Source organism: Gouania willdenowi, chromosome 20, assembly GCF_900634775.1.
Source record: "Gouania willdenowi chromosome 20, fGouWil2.1, whole genome shotgun sequence".
In the NCBI taxonomy this organism is placed as follows: Eukaryota; Metazoa; Chordata; class Actinopteri; order Blenniiformes; family Gobiesocidae; genus Gouania; species Gouania willdenowi.
The window spans coordinates 16929418-16947295 of NC_041063.1; the positions used below are offsets into that span (position 1 = coordinate 16929418).

The 17878-nt window shown below is 39.5% G+C and overlaps 1 protein-coding gene across 4 annotated transcripts in view; it reads right to left on the reverse strand.

Annotated features, from left to right (window-relative positions):
• drd3 (dopamine receptor D3) overlaps positions 1-15281 on the reverse strand; it is a 29976-nt gene extending 14695 nt beyond the window's left edge. For 2 of the 4 annotated variants that reach the window (XM_028434428.1, XM_028434426.1), the window contains exons 1-3: positions 15052-15281; positions 12569-12859; positions 2391-2503 (exon numbers count right to left, since the gene is read on the reverse strand). In XM_028434428.1, coding sequence (XP_028290229.1) covers positions 2391-2503; positions 12569-12850 — 395 coding nt within the window. In that variant the 5' untranslated portion in view covers positions 12851-12859; positions 15052-15281. Of the gene's footprint in view, positions 1-2390; positions 2504-12568; positions 12860-15051 lie in introns of those variants that run through there. The other 2 variants (XM_028434427.1, XM_028434429.1) reach the window with 1 other exon arrangement.
• Between the last annotated feature and the right edge of the window lie 2597 nt (positions 15282-17878).

Sequence of the window (17878 nt, forward strand, 5' to 3'; positions counted from 1 at the left end):
GCAGTATGTATTGATGTATTGATTAAGTGCTGCTTCACGTTACACTTTTAGTTCAGGACAAAAAAAACAGCTCACAAATCCTGAGTCACAGCTCAAAGCATTAGCTGCATTCTAAGTCATTTCACCAGAAGCAATTCACCTTGAAGTCTGACAGCACATTATGCGTTTGGGTATATTTCTAATAGAAAATCATAATGTACAAAGACAAAGGCACAAAGACACCTGATGTCAAAGCTGTGACAGCTTCAAACTTAAAAATAATGCAAAAGACAATGCTGGTATGGTGTAAACGGTAATTAAACAATCTCTTGCAGCGGTTTTGTTCACTTGTATAATAGAAATCAATTATAGGAAGCTACAAATGTTTTCATGTGTTCAAAAAAAAACAAGAATTTAACATATGCAGGCTTTTGAAATGAGATTGTTCAGTTGAGAATTTCATGCATTTTTGAGCAGGAGAGTCTGTCTAGGACAGATAACGGCAAGGTTTGCAGATTTCTCTTAACACACCCAAGGATCAAAACCTAAAGCAAAACTAATTAAAAACCAATCAAAGTCCGGAGTTTTTTTTTACATCACATGACATTGATTTAATTAACCCGATAAGTCCTTCATTTGCTCAAAGGTATAGTTGATGAAGATTTTTTTCCTTATTAATGGAAGATAATGTGATAAATGCTTTCTATTTCCTCAGATTTACATAAAAAGATGATCCCAGAAGTACATTTTTGATAAGTTTTCTAAAAAGCTTCTTAATCATTTTGCAAAAAGAGTTTTTATTGTTGACACACAGTGGATTTGTGTATTCTACTATGTTTACATTTTCTGTAAAATAAATAAAGATAAATTAGACAGCTGCTAAAGTCAGCTGCTCGCCTATTCTGGAATTGCCACACTGTGTTTTCAGTCGATTAACAGAGAAAATTATGCAATTTCTAAAGTCTAACCCATGCGCATTGACACTTTTCTGGTTCATGTTAATGAAGTTCAAAAGCTAAGAAATGATTGGTGTGAAATTAGTCAAAACTCAGTAAGTAAATGCTTTGCAAATGGTTGCTTCAAGCAAGGAATGTGTTATTTACAGGTTTGTTTTTACTTCTCCATCTTGTGTTTAACTAGTGTGAAGCCAGCAGTTGTTAGAAACTAGAAGAAGACTTCATTATGAAAGTTTAAATTATATATATTTTAACAATAAATTTGACCACAACTTCAATGCAACCAAATAATTTTGAAAAAAGAATCTAACACAGAAATGATACGGAATTTCCAAACTTGAAAGTCAGCCCTTTCCTGGGACTAATGCGACTTCTACCAATGCTACTACCATATGCTAGTATTAATTACTATCAAAGCTGCACTACCTGATTCTTGAACTATGACAGAGGGGCGTGGTTGAATTCAGACCGTATATCCCGACCCCCACTCTGATAATCCCTCCCAGTCTCCTCCTCTCACGGAAGTGCTTTTGCCAGGCAAAAGGATGCACACAAAATATAAGAAAATGGAACATTGGATTACCTGACAGCCACTTACGCATCCAAAGTTAGTCTAAGACTGAAGTTCGTACCATGCACGCGCTTCACTATATACCTCGGCAGCCAATGAGGAGGCTCCTTGGTGGGCTCTGGTGACCCCTCCTTTCTCTAAATCCTATGATTGGAGCTGGAGGGGGTGACCACCAACACTTTGTCTTCTGGGGTTTTATTAACTAAAATACTTATTATAAGGCACAGACAGCACGGAGATATACAATTTTTCAGAAATGATTACTTTTACGATATACCATATGATGCTAATTAGAATATAAATCGAGTACCCCAGCTTTAATAGGTTGAGCAAAATCAAACAAACAAAATCCATAGCTATGAAACAGCCTGTTTGTAAGAATCTTTAAACAAGTTTCTTTTAAATGGACAATTGAAGGCAATCTTAGCAATCTGTAACTTAAAGAACAATAACTACATGGAAATCCTTGCAAAGCACTAATGTTCTTTTGAAATTTGCCAAAGTGCAGAGAACTACTTCTGTACATACAGTATGTATTTCCCTGGCACTATACGTCTTTTTACTTGACATTTACATGAACCCTTCATGCCTCCGGGTAATAGTTCAAAGACCATAGAGACAAATAAAATATTTAGCATAATACAAAAAGAAAAGCAAGCAAACGAATGAATAATGTAAGCTTTAAGAAATCAAATGAAATCCAACATGACAGTTTCTCCTGGACGATCGCAAACTGGTCCAGAGCCGGTAGATGTGAATTAAACCACACATGATTCTCATACACTTCTGTCACTCACACACAACCAGATTTGACATTGGTGACATTTATAAAAAAAGCTGCCATGGCAACATCTGAAGCCTATATACACAATGCATGCACTCACCTGTCTATGCTGATGGCACACAGGTTGAGAATACTGGCGGTGCACATCATAACATCCAGCGTGACGAAGATGTTACAGTAGAGCCGGCTGAAAAGCCAGGAGCCGCCGACCACCTGCACAGGATAGACAGGCAGATTAACGACAGGCTGGCTTCACTTCTACAACCTCACCGTGAAATGTGAAACGCAGACGTTGACGACAAGTTAAGGGAGAAAGGAGAAAATGCACGTTATCCAAAACAACACTCAAAAATTTGAATTATTTTCACATGTTGAACTGTGAGGTGCGGTAAAATGGTGTTTCTCAAATAGGGGTACATGTACCCCTAGGGGTAAGCGATGGCACTACAGGGGGTACTTAAGAGAGAGAGAGAGAAAAATTAACAAATTAAAGCATTAAAAATAGGGGTTTTTATAATGATAATTTTTTGTTAAAAATTACAATTACCAGCAATTCAAATGAATAATAAAAAAACAACAAAATATGCAAAAACAACAGAGAAACATACAAAATGTCATACGAAACACACACACTAAGACACAATAATTAAAGTAATGCTAACAACACACAAACACAACAACAAAAACACAAAATAAGGGAAAAATATACTGAATAATAAAAAGAAGAAGACGACAAACATGAACAAAATGACACGAAAAACACACAAAATTACACACAAAAAAACACCAAATTACACAAAAAACATACAAACTAATCATAGAAATTATCTTGATTAGAACATGAACTGAAAATACAAGGGTCAGTCTTGGTCCCACACCATTCCATCATTATTCCATAATCATGCTCTATAGTTGTTTTTTCACAGAAGTCTGAGGAAAATGTTGTAGTCAAACATAAGAGGGTACTTGCATTCAAATGTAAGAGAAATGGGTACTTGAGCCAAAAAAGTTTGAGAACCACTGTTGTAAAGAATAACAAACCTATTTTTGTGCTAAACACTAAAACATAGGACACAAACATTCTGCTATCCCCCCCCTGTAGGGTCCAGCTATGACTGCCCTAGTAACAACTGTCTGACATAGATAAATAGAATCCATGTGCAACAGAATCACAGTTTCAAATTCAGGGTAAAGATGCACTCCATGCCTACAGCGAGCAGCAGCATCGACACGTGGGAATACACAGAAGAGTGTGTATGGATCAGCTATGTGTTAAAAATGCATTTGCGGGGGTAAGATTTATTTTGTTTGAACTAACAGTCCAATGAAATGTTTTCTTTATTCCAATATACAGAGAATTCCCCGCTTATTTTGTCTGACACATTTGAATAACTGAGGAGGAGTGATGGCCAGCAATAAAAAAAAATAGCTTAATTAGGTATAAATACAATCCATTAACTTTATAGCCGTTTATTCAGTCGAGTTCTGCACAGCACAATTTTCTCTGAGCATGAATGGGACAAGTTGACCCTGAACAGATTGACACCATCCATGAGAGGGTGAGCACCCAGATCTAATTAGATGTTTGAGAAAGACAGGCGACCTTTGCTACTTTGGCATTCTCAAATGACATTAAAACTCACACATGTACCCACAGACCAATGTGGTGCTATAAAAAAAAAAGAGGTGTACACAACTATATTCATTGATATTTCACTTATTAGTCAAAGGTAAACAGCAATAAAAGCAATGACCGGGAGGTGGTTAGATGATTTCATTATTTAGAAGATGCACAGGGTACAAGGTGAACTGAATGCCAGCTTACAGGTTCATATACAAAGGCATGCCCACATGTTAAACATAATCTAATAAGATTGATATTAGTTATTATAGATGTTTATTATGGTTACTCTATATTTAGTGCTATATTGCAAAATCTCAGCTTTGTTGTGAAGTCAGGACACAATCAAAGGAAAAATCAGGTGGTTGGTTTAGTGCATGTTACATCAAATTCACCCAAAACATGGCCATAGCTAATGAGGCAGTTAGATCCAGCTGTTCACTTTGGGGAAGAATTAAAGTACATCTGAGCCAGAGCGACACCTCATAAGAGAGGGAATCTGGATTGTGGGGAGTGTGTGCAGACTGGGAGGCGCAGGATAAGTGGTGTGTGGGAATGGCTCTTGTGGATGGTTGAACGCAGGTGTGGGGGGGCCTTGTAATCATTCTAGCTGTAATTATATGCAGTGAGCAGTCGGGACCGGGGAGCTATGCACCCGGAAACCAAAGAGCACAGAGGACAGATGTGGTGACAGCAAGGAGGAGCAGGACAAGCTGCTTACCATCATCAAATATGTGTGTGCAATAAATGTGGGTGCCTTCATTAAAAGCTGGTCATCCTCGAGCAATTCATTGCGGGCCTCCCGGCAGAAATGGGGCATTGGGTCCGGTGTCACTGACCAGACGATCTGGACACAGCCGTCACCCTCGCTGAGAACTTCTTGGCGGCCCATGGGCGCGGTAAGAGCACCGAGCGGCGTCCAGAGGGCCAGCCGGAGCCGGTCTAGCTGAGTCTTTAAGTGTGATTAGTGCCCAACCGCCTAGAGCAGAACACTGTCACAGTGGCACCCAGGGGGAACACTGCATGGCAGAACAAGCAGCACTCACCCAGATGATCCGGGCGCAGGCCGAAAGACAAATGCAGATCATGCAGCAGCTGCTGGCTCGGGGATTGGCGGGAGGCACGACGGCGACTGCTGGATTGGTCCTCCAGAAGATAGGGCCGGGACAGGACCCAAAGGCTTTCATAGAAGTTTTCGAAACCTCGGCCACAGAGTTGGGTCGGCCGGATGTTGCCTCGGCTTAAGTCGGGTGGTGGGGATATGTGTGTGCAGACTGAGAGGGGCAGGGGAAATCGTGTGTGGGAATGGCTCTTGTGAATGGTTGAACACAGGTGTGGCGGGGCTTGTTATCATTCTAGCTGCATTTATATGCAGTGAAAAGCCGGGACCGGGGAGGAATGCACCCGGGAACCTGAAAGGACAGAGGACAGACGTGGTGACAGCGAGGAGAGGCAGGACGAACTGTTCACCATCACCAAATGTGTGTGTGCAATAAATGTGGCTGCATTCATTAAAAGAGAGCAAAACACCAGCTGAGTCTCTGAGTGTGGATACTGCCCAACCACCTATAGCAGAACCTTGTCACATGGATCTTTTGTGTTTTTCAGTGCTTTAACCTCCCACTATTGAATTAGTGACAATAGAGACAGAGAGATACAAAGCCATTCACCCCTGTTATATAAGTTTTCACCAAAGAAGACATGGATCATCTAAAGACGACTTCCTAAACCAAAAAAAAACAAGACAAAATGCATTTCCAGAAGAAAATGGGACTGAGGATGCATGTGATGAGGCTTTCCGAGTCAGTATAACGCCCCACAGTCAGTATATACCTTCGGAGTCACTATAACCCCTTGGAGTCAGTATAACCCCTTGGAGTCAGTATAACCCCTTGGAGTCAGTATAACCTCACTGAGTTAGTAAACCCATCAGTAAACTTTATAAATCATGGTTAACAGCAGGTGGTGCTGTGGGGCTGATATAAACTGTATAAATGATGACTAACAGCAGGAATTAAAAAAAATAAATAAAGGAACTGTACTTTGACATCACTGTTCCAATAGGTTTGAACAAGGAATTTTTTTATTTAATTTTTGATAATTAATCAATAACCATTAAAGGCACACTGTGTAACTTTTGGCCCTTAGTGGCTACAAATGCCGCAGCACTGTCGCAAAAATCAACAAACAGTCGGGCCAGTCTCCCTTCATCTTTTGATGGGCAGGTCACCTGTCCCCTCCAATCCCTGGCGAAGGGGGCCGACAACAATGGCGAGACCCGGGAATAGGAGGGGAGCGCCACCAATGTGGAAAGGCAGGCCGTCGCAACGAGACGAGCCCGCTTCTCCGGCGGCGGGGAGAAGACTGCAGCGGTGACGGCTGCTCCTCCAGCCCAAAGACTGTAGCCGCGGCGCGAGCGCAGCCCTGAGAGCCAATCCTTATCCCGAAGTTACGGATCTGACTTGCCGACTTCCCTTACTAAAGAATCTACGTTTAACTGAACTATCGCGGCGATTAGTGCACCATTAACCCAACACAAAACTACCATATTGTGCTCTTTTGGCTGTAAACAGAGGCTAACTCGTTTCACCTGCCCATAGCAATTGCGCCGGGTCGCGAAATGCCCGTATGTTGTGACGTCAAGTGGGAACTATATACATCCAAGCCTGTGATCACGTGACTGCCGTAAAGTGAAACGTTCTCCAAGCATTCTCCAGGTCACATGACCTGGCCAAAGACGGTCCGTCTCTCCAAACTTACATAGTCGGTATTTCAAAAGGGAAGCCCCACTTGGAGCATTGATACTGTCAAGCGCTGTATATTGGCCTGAGGAATCATCTAAAATATGTCATATGGGTCAACTCTTTAGGTCAAAAAGTCCACAGTGTTCATTTAAACTTTGCAGGAGTGTCCTTATTATTCTGTACGCTGGGGGACTGTGGTCGGTAAAAATCTGACAAAAATCTGTTTTATAATGATACTAAAGTACACGGAAAATAATATTGTGGATGCTTTACATCATCAGTGATTATAAAAAAAAACCCACACACTACGGTATGTCTATTTACCTAGTGGAAATGTATTGTCACAAAGTAATTGTCAGTAATGCACTGCAGGGTGCTTACAAACTGAGACATGGGCATCAAACACATTTGTCAAAAAACAAAGGTCACATACACACTTGCAGATCAATGAAGCTGCAATGCAGACCTAAGCTTTCCACTTAGATGAACCAATGCCTATTATTTTGCAAAAGTATCCTTCAGACAGTCAGGAATCAAACACCCAACCTCAACAAAAAAAATAACAGCCAACCTCATTTTTACCAAACAACACACAACCACTCGAGCGGGGATGTTAGAATGATAATGATTTTTTCTTTATTTAAAAAAATTGTGTTAACAGAGGCGTTAAATCTATGCAATGCTGCAGTCTAATGGTGTGATTGTGAGGAGAGAGGATATCTCAGCAAGTTCTGTATCGATTCTGTCTTTTCTTGTATATTTGGAATTTTTCTATGGGACGTGTACATGTGCGTGTGCATGTGGCTTGTCTTTAGTTCACTCTATAATCCTTCTTCAGTAGGAAACATCCCAACTCGTGTGACCCTGCTGTAGATAAAGTGAGTATGACGGATGAATGAGTTGTATTTGCAAGTATGGAGCACTTTTTCTCTCTCTCTCTCTCTGTATCATTCCTTTTACTGCTGACTGATCTGAAATTGTTTGACTGCTTTATCTTTAGTCAGCTTTACATTTGCCAAGGCAAAGAAACATCCTTAAGGAAGAACTCTCCTGAAAAGCAAATGTTGGATGCTGCCAGAGCAACTGCTTGATCCAAAGTACAAGTCAAACATCCACCCTGAGTGACTTGCTAACCTGCACACGTTTGGCTCGTGCTGAGAAACCTGAGGTTGATACTACACCCTTTCCCTTCCTTCCTGCAGACGCCAATATGTTCTGGTTACATCAAAACGAATCCCCTCTAATGCAGGTTTGAGTTTGCACAGTGTTTGTGCATGAAGTAGAAGCCTTTAAAGAGTAATTAAACTACTGCTTTCTCCTGAACTGCCACTAGGATGAAAATTTAAAAAAAATGCCTCGATTATGAGCGGGGCTTCTGGAGCAGTTAAGACATGCCCAGTCTATACTATAAAATCTCCAATGAACAATCTATGCTGTGTTAACTAGCTACTCTTTACTCAATATACCTCTAGAGATTGTAGAGCCCACAGGTGCTAGTTTTTATGAAAGGGGTGGGGTCCCGAAACGTCACATGATCTTGTTCTCAGCCAATAGCAAAAATCAATTGCGATAGCTGTGTTTCAACCCTTAGAGGGCAGTTACTGACATTTTACAACAAAATATGCCAAATTAAAATACTTTTGACTAAAATGTTGAGAGTTGGACCAGGATCAATCAACAGCACTACTTCATACCCAAATACATTTGTATTCAGCAGAAAAAGTGGTTCGGGTTAGTTACTCTTTAAATATGGAAGACTCAGCCCCTGATGAGGCCATTTCCATCTACTAATACGAGCCTTTCTGTCACAATAGCTTTCACACGTCGTTTTCCTAATGACATAGCATCAGTGACGTGCCGTGAGCACTAGGGTTGGGTAGGCAGGGCGTTACAAATCGAGATCACCAATGTCAACACCAATGACAATTCCATATGTTTCTGCTGGCGAGTGTTAATCAAACAAAATCAAGATTGTAAATCATCATTAAAAAAACAATTATTCAATAGCAGCCCCCTTACTCTCGTAACAAGATATATCTCATGACACGGCGGCGCATCCATTGTTTCTGTTGGAAACAAAGAAACACGGAGAAAAACAACTACTAGTAGTACTCAGAACAGTCTCAGTGAGGCGCATCCACAAAGCCAATCCATCTTTTTGTACCATTCACTGTGGAAAGTACCAAACATTTTCTGACCGTTCCTTTGCTGAAGGTCTGGTAACTCAGGTGTTGGTCTACCGTCTTTTAAAAGCTGTTGTTTTTCCTCAGAAGAAAGTTTCTTTATCGTCTCTAGCGCTGTCATCCTGACTGTAGTGTTATCTCGCCCACTAGCTAGAGAACGTAGCAGGCCACGCTGTATCAATTCACTAATGCACTGTGAACGTACGTATAGCATTTAGCATAGCACGGTAAATGGTTTTCATATTGGGGAACTGACTGCACATGCGTAAACACATAAAAACACGCTATGGGGCCAGAGGCAGAGCAGCAATGTGCTTTTGGGAGAGGGCGTGGCCTCCTCCTGCCTTACAGCGGAGTGAGACTGTGCGGCGTCTCTGCCGTACCAGGAAATAGCGATGTTTAGTCATTTGGGCTATGAAAAGCACAAAATGCTGACACTTTCAAACTTATAGGTACTGTAGGCTATCAGAAAAGGAAAAATAAATAATTTATAGTAATATTATAATTAAAACAAAGAATCAAAATATCAATTCGCCCTTGGGTAGGCACTGCCTACCTTGCCTACCCTGACTGCACAGCATAGTTGCTTGTCAGAAAGTTCAACTCAGTACTGCAGTACCAAGTTACGCAAAATAGCTTTAATATGATGTAAAGATCCTCTATTTGTCACTGAGCTTCTTATTTTGGTTTGGTTAACCTTAAAAGGTTATTTCTGTATTTTTCAATGTCCATCTGGTAGTTCCTGATACTCTGTTGCTTTGGTTTGAACATTCACACAAGTGTTCTCAAGACCTCAAAGTCAGCGGCAGAGGAGAGCTAGACCGCCCCGTGATATATGGCTTGACCAAGTTCGTACCAGACTCTGCTGGGTACGAAGGAGGGAGGCCAGAATATAACTGTACTTATACAGACACATACACAGAGAGAACAGAAGCTGCATTTCTGTTACGCTTGGAAATGCGCAATAAAAACTGGTAATGGAAACACGCTCAAATATAGCTAAAAGGTTTGCACGCTTTTATGAGGAGGAATTTCAGACGTTTAGATATTGAAATGTGTCACAAAAGTGCTATAGAAACACTTTTTCCCCAAATACACGTCACAGAATGTTACATACATGGTCTCATGACATGAGGTACCTGGTCACATGACCACTTCTCTCCGATAAAAACATGGTGCGGTACGTGTCGACAGAAGAGAAGACAGCCACATTTCTTAGCATTATACTTTAAAATTATTACTGCCACATTAGACACACAGACTTAAAGTGACATAGGTTTCTTCCTTCTGCCACCTGTGTGTATTTTAATTATGATTGTAACTGGAATAAACCTCATTGAAATGATACTACTCTTGTCATCTGTCCTTGGAGCTGTTCGATTACAAGATCCGAGAAGAAAGTAGAGGAAAACCTTACAACCTGCTCTTCATTCCCTCCTGCTGGGAGATCCAGCACTTTACGCTTACCTGAGGGAAACTTTATAACGCAAAGCTGATTGTTAAACACACCAACAAGATTCATTCTTTGTGAGGCTAACCACCTGCCCTTAAGCAGCACATCTGATTTCGAACAAGCCTCAAAGATAGATGATTATTCATGCACACCAGCCTGGATCAACTGTAGGCATCTAAACAAACAAGAACATCCTGGGAGGTCTTTTCAGTATGCACTTCTTCATCCAAGATTAAATATGTATTAGGGCTGGGCGAAAATGTATATCACGGTATTTTTCAAAATTTTAGCGGTTTCACGATATATGATGGTATTTTTAAAAAAAAATGCATAATCAGGTGTTCACAGCGTTTTCTACTGGTTGACAGCAGTAGAGAAGAAAAAACCCTCCAGCATCTGAGGGGAAAACCTTAATACCGATGCGATTAAGGTTAATCGTTCAGCCTTAGTATTCGGTAAAAACCGGTATACCGCCTAGCCCTAATATATACCTCAAGATCAGGATCAGGTATGTGCCTGTTCAGTTTATGGATTTGCTAAATGCCGTCTGTCACAGGTAAAGAGACAAAGGAAATTAACAGTTACCCAGCAAGATGCTTTACACCCGTGTTTATAGTCCTTGAAGCATGAATGAAGAATTACTGACAGTAGCGAGTTTGCAGCTCAATTAATTACACAAAGCAGATGAAGTAAGTGCTTCAACATTTCAGCAATTACGAATAATGAAGCATGGTCAGAAATATCCTCTATCATCATTACTAATGATTACCCACACAGTTGTCATTAAATAATGATCCTCCTATTTTTTTCTAATGGTCTTCATCCTCTTACTTTCCAAGGATTGTCTTTCTCTCGTCTTCTTTCTTGTACAGACAATTCCTATTGACAGAGGTCTGCTTCGTTTTTAAGCCAACAGTAAAATGTAATTTTCACCTTCTTAACCTGAACTTTTAAATGTTTCACTTTTAGATTTTATTTTATTTTTTATTTTTTTTTTTTTGGGGGGGGGTATGGGAGCGAGAAAGAAATCCTACTGTTAGCGTTTAAAGAAACATGAAATTGTTTGTCATAACAGAAGGTAAACACAATCTCAGCTCATAAGATATGTCTTTAACAAAAACACAATATCAGTCTGTCAGACAACTGTTGAGAATATCTCCAAATGTAGCATCAGCTCTACTTTACTGTATGGAAAAGGATTAGGGCCAAAAAGCATCTTTATATATGTAAAGGAGTAAAAAATTCAAAAGGCCATGTGAAACTGGAGCTTGGTGGATAGACACAATACAAGATTACGTGTACCAGATCAATACAATATGGTTTTAAAAAGTAATAAAGATTTTTAAAAAAGTACCGTAATATGAATTATTTAATGTATTTATTATTTGCATATTTAATCAACTAAAATGTAGTTGACGTTGAACTCTGTATGAGCTTTTCAAGTTTCAAACTGAATGGAAAAAACAAAATAAGCAATGAAATAAATACTTTTCTTTTTTAAAGTGCAAAAACTTAAAGTGCCACTGACAATTAAAGCCATTTTGGAACAAGAATATGGTTATCATCATCACAATCTTGAAAAAAAATGTAAAAAAATCCACACAGTCTGCTCCACACCACAGCCTGTTTATGGACAAACACATACACGTGCACACTTCCTGTGCTGACCTGTTGGGGCAGACACATGTCTCTGCTGCATTTAGCTTGACATGAACAACAACAACGGAGGGTAGAGAGAGTCAGCATGTCTGAGTCTAAAAGAAAAACATCACCACAGTAATACAGTTATTGAAAACAACACCGTAAACGACTCTTGCCTTGAGCTCATCCACACAAGTATTCAAACTGAACACAGAAGAACAACAGACACAGTTGATAACTTGTTCATTGTTGCATGCACTGAAATGTGCAATCCAGATCCGATCTGGATGAAACTCCGCGGGGAAATTGAGGAAACCATCCCAACTTGATGGTAAAACAAGGGTAAAACAAGTTTTTTTGCTTAAACGGAAAGTTTTAAACTTATATCTTACTAAAGTACGATAGGGTAAAGATATTATATTGAAATAGTGTAAGTAGTTGAGCAGGAAAATATTCAAATGAGTATACGCAACAGGAAGAGCAGGTTCAATGGATAATAGAGGTACTGTATAGAACTCTAATAGGTTGGAAGAAGCCCTGAAAATACATTGAAGTGCATGTTCAGTATACTGGAATTAAATCTCCCTCTGCAAATGCTCTTGAACATCGATTTGTAAAGTAAATGCAGAGACTAACCTCCAGGTACACGGCCCAGGGCATAACCAGAGAGGCCACCAGCAGGTCGGCCACGGCCAGGCTGACTACCAGGTAGTTGGTGGTCGTCTGTAGCGAGCGCTCCCTCAGAACAGCCAGGCATACCAACACATTCCCAAACACAATAGCCAGGATGAGCAGGGAGTACAGCATGGCGTAGTAGTTCCGCTCCAAGTCCGTCTGTCCGGAGGCGTCAGAGCTCTCATTCCATCCAAGGAGGTCCGAGTCATTCCAGAGCTGCTCTGCACTGCTAAACGTTGCCATGGAGACGTCCTGGTGACATGGGAGGTAACACCGAAGATAAAACTTAGTTTACGGTTAATTCACCACATCATTTTCTTTAATCGTTTGCACAGACATCTCATTAGCTATATTAGCAGCCCTTGGCATATAAATCATGAGATGATGGCTGCTTCATTCCATGTAATAGTGGAAATCACAACCTCTTAAACAACATAATTACCTCTAATAAAGACTAATGGTTAAAACTGAAGCTTAGCCTTAAATATAGTAGCTGCAGTTGCTTGCTCATAGAAGTGTTTTACGTCTCTGGATATTGATGATATAACTCTCTGGCTCCAATCATCTCCATAAAGACACAAATCCATGCACGTACCAGCAAACTTCAGCCATGCAGTGCATTTATGATTTGTTCCAGGCAGCCTTTCAATAGGCTCCCTTCCTGTAAAATACTTAAAGCTCCACTAATGTAAGCAGAATGGACTCGAGATAGTTTCTTCAGGACCTAGTGTGACTGAGGGAGAGGATGAGTTGGCTCAGGTCCCGTGATCTGCTCCTCATACTGTAGATGTCTGGCCCAGGTCCAGTTACTCACACTGAAATTTAGAAGTAAATAAAAGGATCTGTCTTACTTCTCTCTTTCAAAGACAAACATGGGAAAGAGATTGAGAAATTCAAATTTGGCCGATCATTTTTGAACCCAGGAGGCGTTTAAAGATTCCTGCTTAGGCGAGAAAAATAACATGCCACTCAAAAACTTTGAAATTTCCTGTTGAGTTCCAATATCATTAAAAAAATCAATAATGTGTGAAGAAAATTACATGAATATCTACTTCAACCCTTTCCTCCCAGTGGACAGAGCTACATGGTGCATGGTCTAACATTACGCCAGTGGCTTGATTACACATACAAATATTTTTTGCAACAACTCTTGCTTATACAACCTCCCACTGAGGTTGAGCAAAGACCATTTTCCCATTACTTTGCTGCAGGATATTGACCTTTGCAGAATGTGTGAATTGTCCAGGACCAGATCCTTCCACCCCTAGGGAAAAAGCATAGATGCTGCTACAATTTTTGCCTCAGTTTGCCTCGAGTCAAATGCAAAAATTGTACAGTAGGAGACTGTTTCACTGTGAGATGCAATACCCAGAGAATCTTAACTAACTGCTAATCAACCACATTATTAAATGTATAGGGCAGGGGTCTGCAACTTTTACTCTCAAAGGAGACATTTAACCTCATCTCACCCCGAATAAAGTCCTCCTGGAGCCGGAAAAATACCTCAACAATGTATACAATACAGTGTATTAAATTCAATACAGTTTAATTTGATTTGATTTATATTGATCAAGTAAATGGCAAATTAAAAACAGTTTAAAATAAATTGACATAAAAAAATAACATCAAAACCGTGTCTTGCATCTTCAAATTCTTACGCATTTCAGTTTACATGAACACAATTTACATAAATAATATTTTTTATGTTATTGTATTTAATGTATTAATGCATGATCATGTGGTCAACACATGCTAATTGCTAATTTCTTGCCACACATAAAGCATGCATATATAACCGGCACATTGGTAGTTAAATGAATCTGTTCCCACACAATTAAAATCTGTTTACTTCCAGAATAGTGTTTCTGTTGGTTTAGTTATCTTACCAGGGATGGAAAACTTAAGGTTAACCACAGGTGCAGGAAAGTTGATGGTCTGTAGATGTTGCAGGAGATGAAGTAGGAAGGTGCATAACGTGATTTATTTTTAAGTTAACAAATTGTTATATCATGATTTTATTTGCCATTAATCATAGCCTCTGTAATAAAACAACTCTTTATTTCAGTATTTTTTTTAAAGCTATATAGAGCCATGGCAAAGGACTCAAAGAGCCACATGAGGCTCCAGAGCCGCAGGTTGCAGACCCCTGGTATAGGGTGACCTAAAGCATTTGTTTTAACCTTTGATCTGTTATCTTTTTAATCAAATACCCATATTTAGTTAAATAGCTATTTGCGGTTCCTAATCTTCATGCACTAACACATATGGTTGGTGTCAAATATGGTAGCACAAAATAATTATCCCAGAGGACAATCCTCCATCAACGTGGAAAAGGAAATCAGCAGCAGGTGAGAACAATAAAGATAATAAATAACACTTCTAAACTACAGGTTTTATACTAATCCAATGGTTTCCCACTGAAAACAAATCGTGGACTTACATACCTGTCACTGTTTCCTTGAGATGAATTCATCAGATGCCATCAAGACAGAGAGAAAAAAGCATCAACCGTGCAAAATAAAGTTGACATCCGGTCAGTGCGCCGCGCGCTCGGAGCGCTTCCTTTGTGCCATTGCGCACGGACAAACGTGGTTGTGGGAATCACAACCACCACGTGGTTCGCCACCTGCTCTCACGAGCCTCATTTCCTCTTTCCTCAGTTCTCCGTGGCTGTGCCACAGCAGACAACACGCACGGAGCTTTTCTCACCGTGCGCCCGACGCGCACAGCGACGCGCTGGAGACGTCAGGTGGTTCCTTTTGCGCACCCACAAACTGTGCCTAGAAAGTATATTTAGGAATTATTCTTATCGACACACAGGATCTTCTAATTTTGTAGTAAAACTGAGACCATTTGCTGAGAGTGACACAAAACTAAACTACATTTATATTGATCCCATAAAATAAAATAAAAAATATATAAACAAAAAGGTCAGAGAAGACCAGTGCGTATCCACTACACCAGTAACTCCCAACTTGTGGGGCGTGCCTTGAGATGGCAGGGGGCGTGGTTTGTTTTTACAAATTCTTTTGTTTTCTATTTTTACTTTTGATTTAACCTTTTAATTACTTCAATATAAAGCTATAGTTTATCAAAACCCTTAACTTTTTGTAATTTTCGGCACATTTGGATCTCCTTTGATGCACACAACGCCAAAAAGCCAAAAGAAACTCCTGCTTGCATGGGTCTTCTTCATCTCACACATCAATCCACTGCCTCTGTTTTATTAATAAGCTACATATTAAAATATTCTGCAGACCATGTAATTGAATAAAACGCATGTTGCAGGAAAATTAAAAAAAAAAGGTTTTCCTATTACTATTACCCTAATCACTCACAACCCTCTATTCAAACCAAGAAAATCCTTAATGGAAATGTTACATCTAAATAAAACTGATCAAAGAGGTGTATTAATATATGAAACAGTACATAGTAATTTGCATTTTAACAGAGCATTGATGACCATGGAGCTTTCCCTATCAATATTAAATTAATCAAAAAAAGTTATTACAATCATAAAAGGATTTTCAATCAAAAGTCAAAGAAAAAAGTGTTTCATATGCTATTTTTTTTCTTCTGGGTATCAAATATGTATTTATTTAAAAAAAATTCTTTGATTAAAATGGATTTGGGTCTTTTTGATTGAAGTTTTTTTTTTTTTTTTTGATTGAAGCAATTTTTTTTTTGATTGTGTAGGAAAGACACAAATATACCTCCATAAAGATGGATCTATGCTTTTTTCCTAAGGGCAAAACTACTCAACAGTTTGTGCTTCAACAAGTGTCCAAATGTCCTTGCATGCACATGTATTGGGTTAGGAACCAATGGAATCTTGAACCATCCTTGTTTTCTAACGCAGCACACTAGTTCATATCCTCTGCATGTGTCAGGGTGCAGGAACTGAAGGAAAACCTATAATATGGGCTTAGATTTCTCTATTTTTCTACAATAAGGCCTCTATCCATCACGCAAAAAGGTCCCTCCAAAGCCCCCTATTCACCAAATTGTAAACTATTGCTCTTTTTTTTGTGCGTGTATTATGCATAACCTTCAGGAGATCCATCTTTGCTGGATGGTTCCATGTGAGTGGCAGCTGGAAGAGTGCATATTTCCCTCCAATGGCTTTCGCTCCACTGGCTTGCTGATTTATGACAGATTTTTACTGTGTGGGGAAGGGAAAAAGTCTTTGGGTGTGAGGTTCCTTCAAAGTCATCACCTCATGTGTAAAGCGACAGTGTGCCATCACAATCCTCCCACACCCTCCATTTATACACTGATCATAAACCCTGTGCACACACACACACACGGGGGGTGATGAGGAATCTGCTTTCACTCTTTCAATGAGGGTCGCACACACCGTGCAGATGGACCCTTGACAGCCACTCACAGAACGGTTACTCACTGGATCCGTACATGTCCACATTAATACAATGTGCAGGTCAGGTCAGAAAGGGCATTGCTGCAATGATAAAACAAAGTGGAGGTGAGAAAAATGCAAATAGGCATTAAGGGTTAAAGGTTAAAATTGTGCTGCCATCTACTGGCGCTTAGGGGGAACTGCTTTTATGTAGCTGTGTCCGTGAAATAATAAAATAAAATAAAAAGATACATGAAAAATAAAGTCAAATAAACAAATAAAATTAAAAAAGGGTTGGGGAGAAAACACATCACAACCACATTCAGTTTCACACAAAATCTACCCCTACAACTAATTGAATGTCTCATATGAAACAGACATATGTTTCTTTAACTTTGAACAAATCTTCACATAGAAATGTTTTCCTTCCACAAAGGGATTCTAGTGCAGGATGCTCTTGCTGCCTAAAGGGCAACATCTCAATAAATTAGGTTAATAAAAGGCCACATTTACAACAACAAAAAACTCTAAAGAAGTTTTGAATGTTATTTTAAGCACAAATAAAACTGAAATCACTTTAAAATACGGTACTTAATGGCAGCTTTTATACATTTTAATGCTCTTTAAAGAAGGACGTTTTTATTAAAGACTGTCTCCAAGATATTTCAGCTAGTGAGGAGGTATGAGGAGGTAGGAAAGCAGATAAAAAGGAGTTTTCCAGTTTTTTCTGGGTGTCTTAACCAAATGCGATGGTTAAACACATTTCTCATTGAAACTCTGTTAATAAAAAAAAAAAAAAAACAACAAATCAAACTTTAGTTATAAAGCACTTTTTGGACACACATTGTTGCATTTCAAAGTGCATTACAGTTTGAAAATAAAATACTTAGAAATGCAAATCAACACATCCCAGG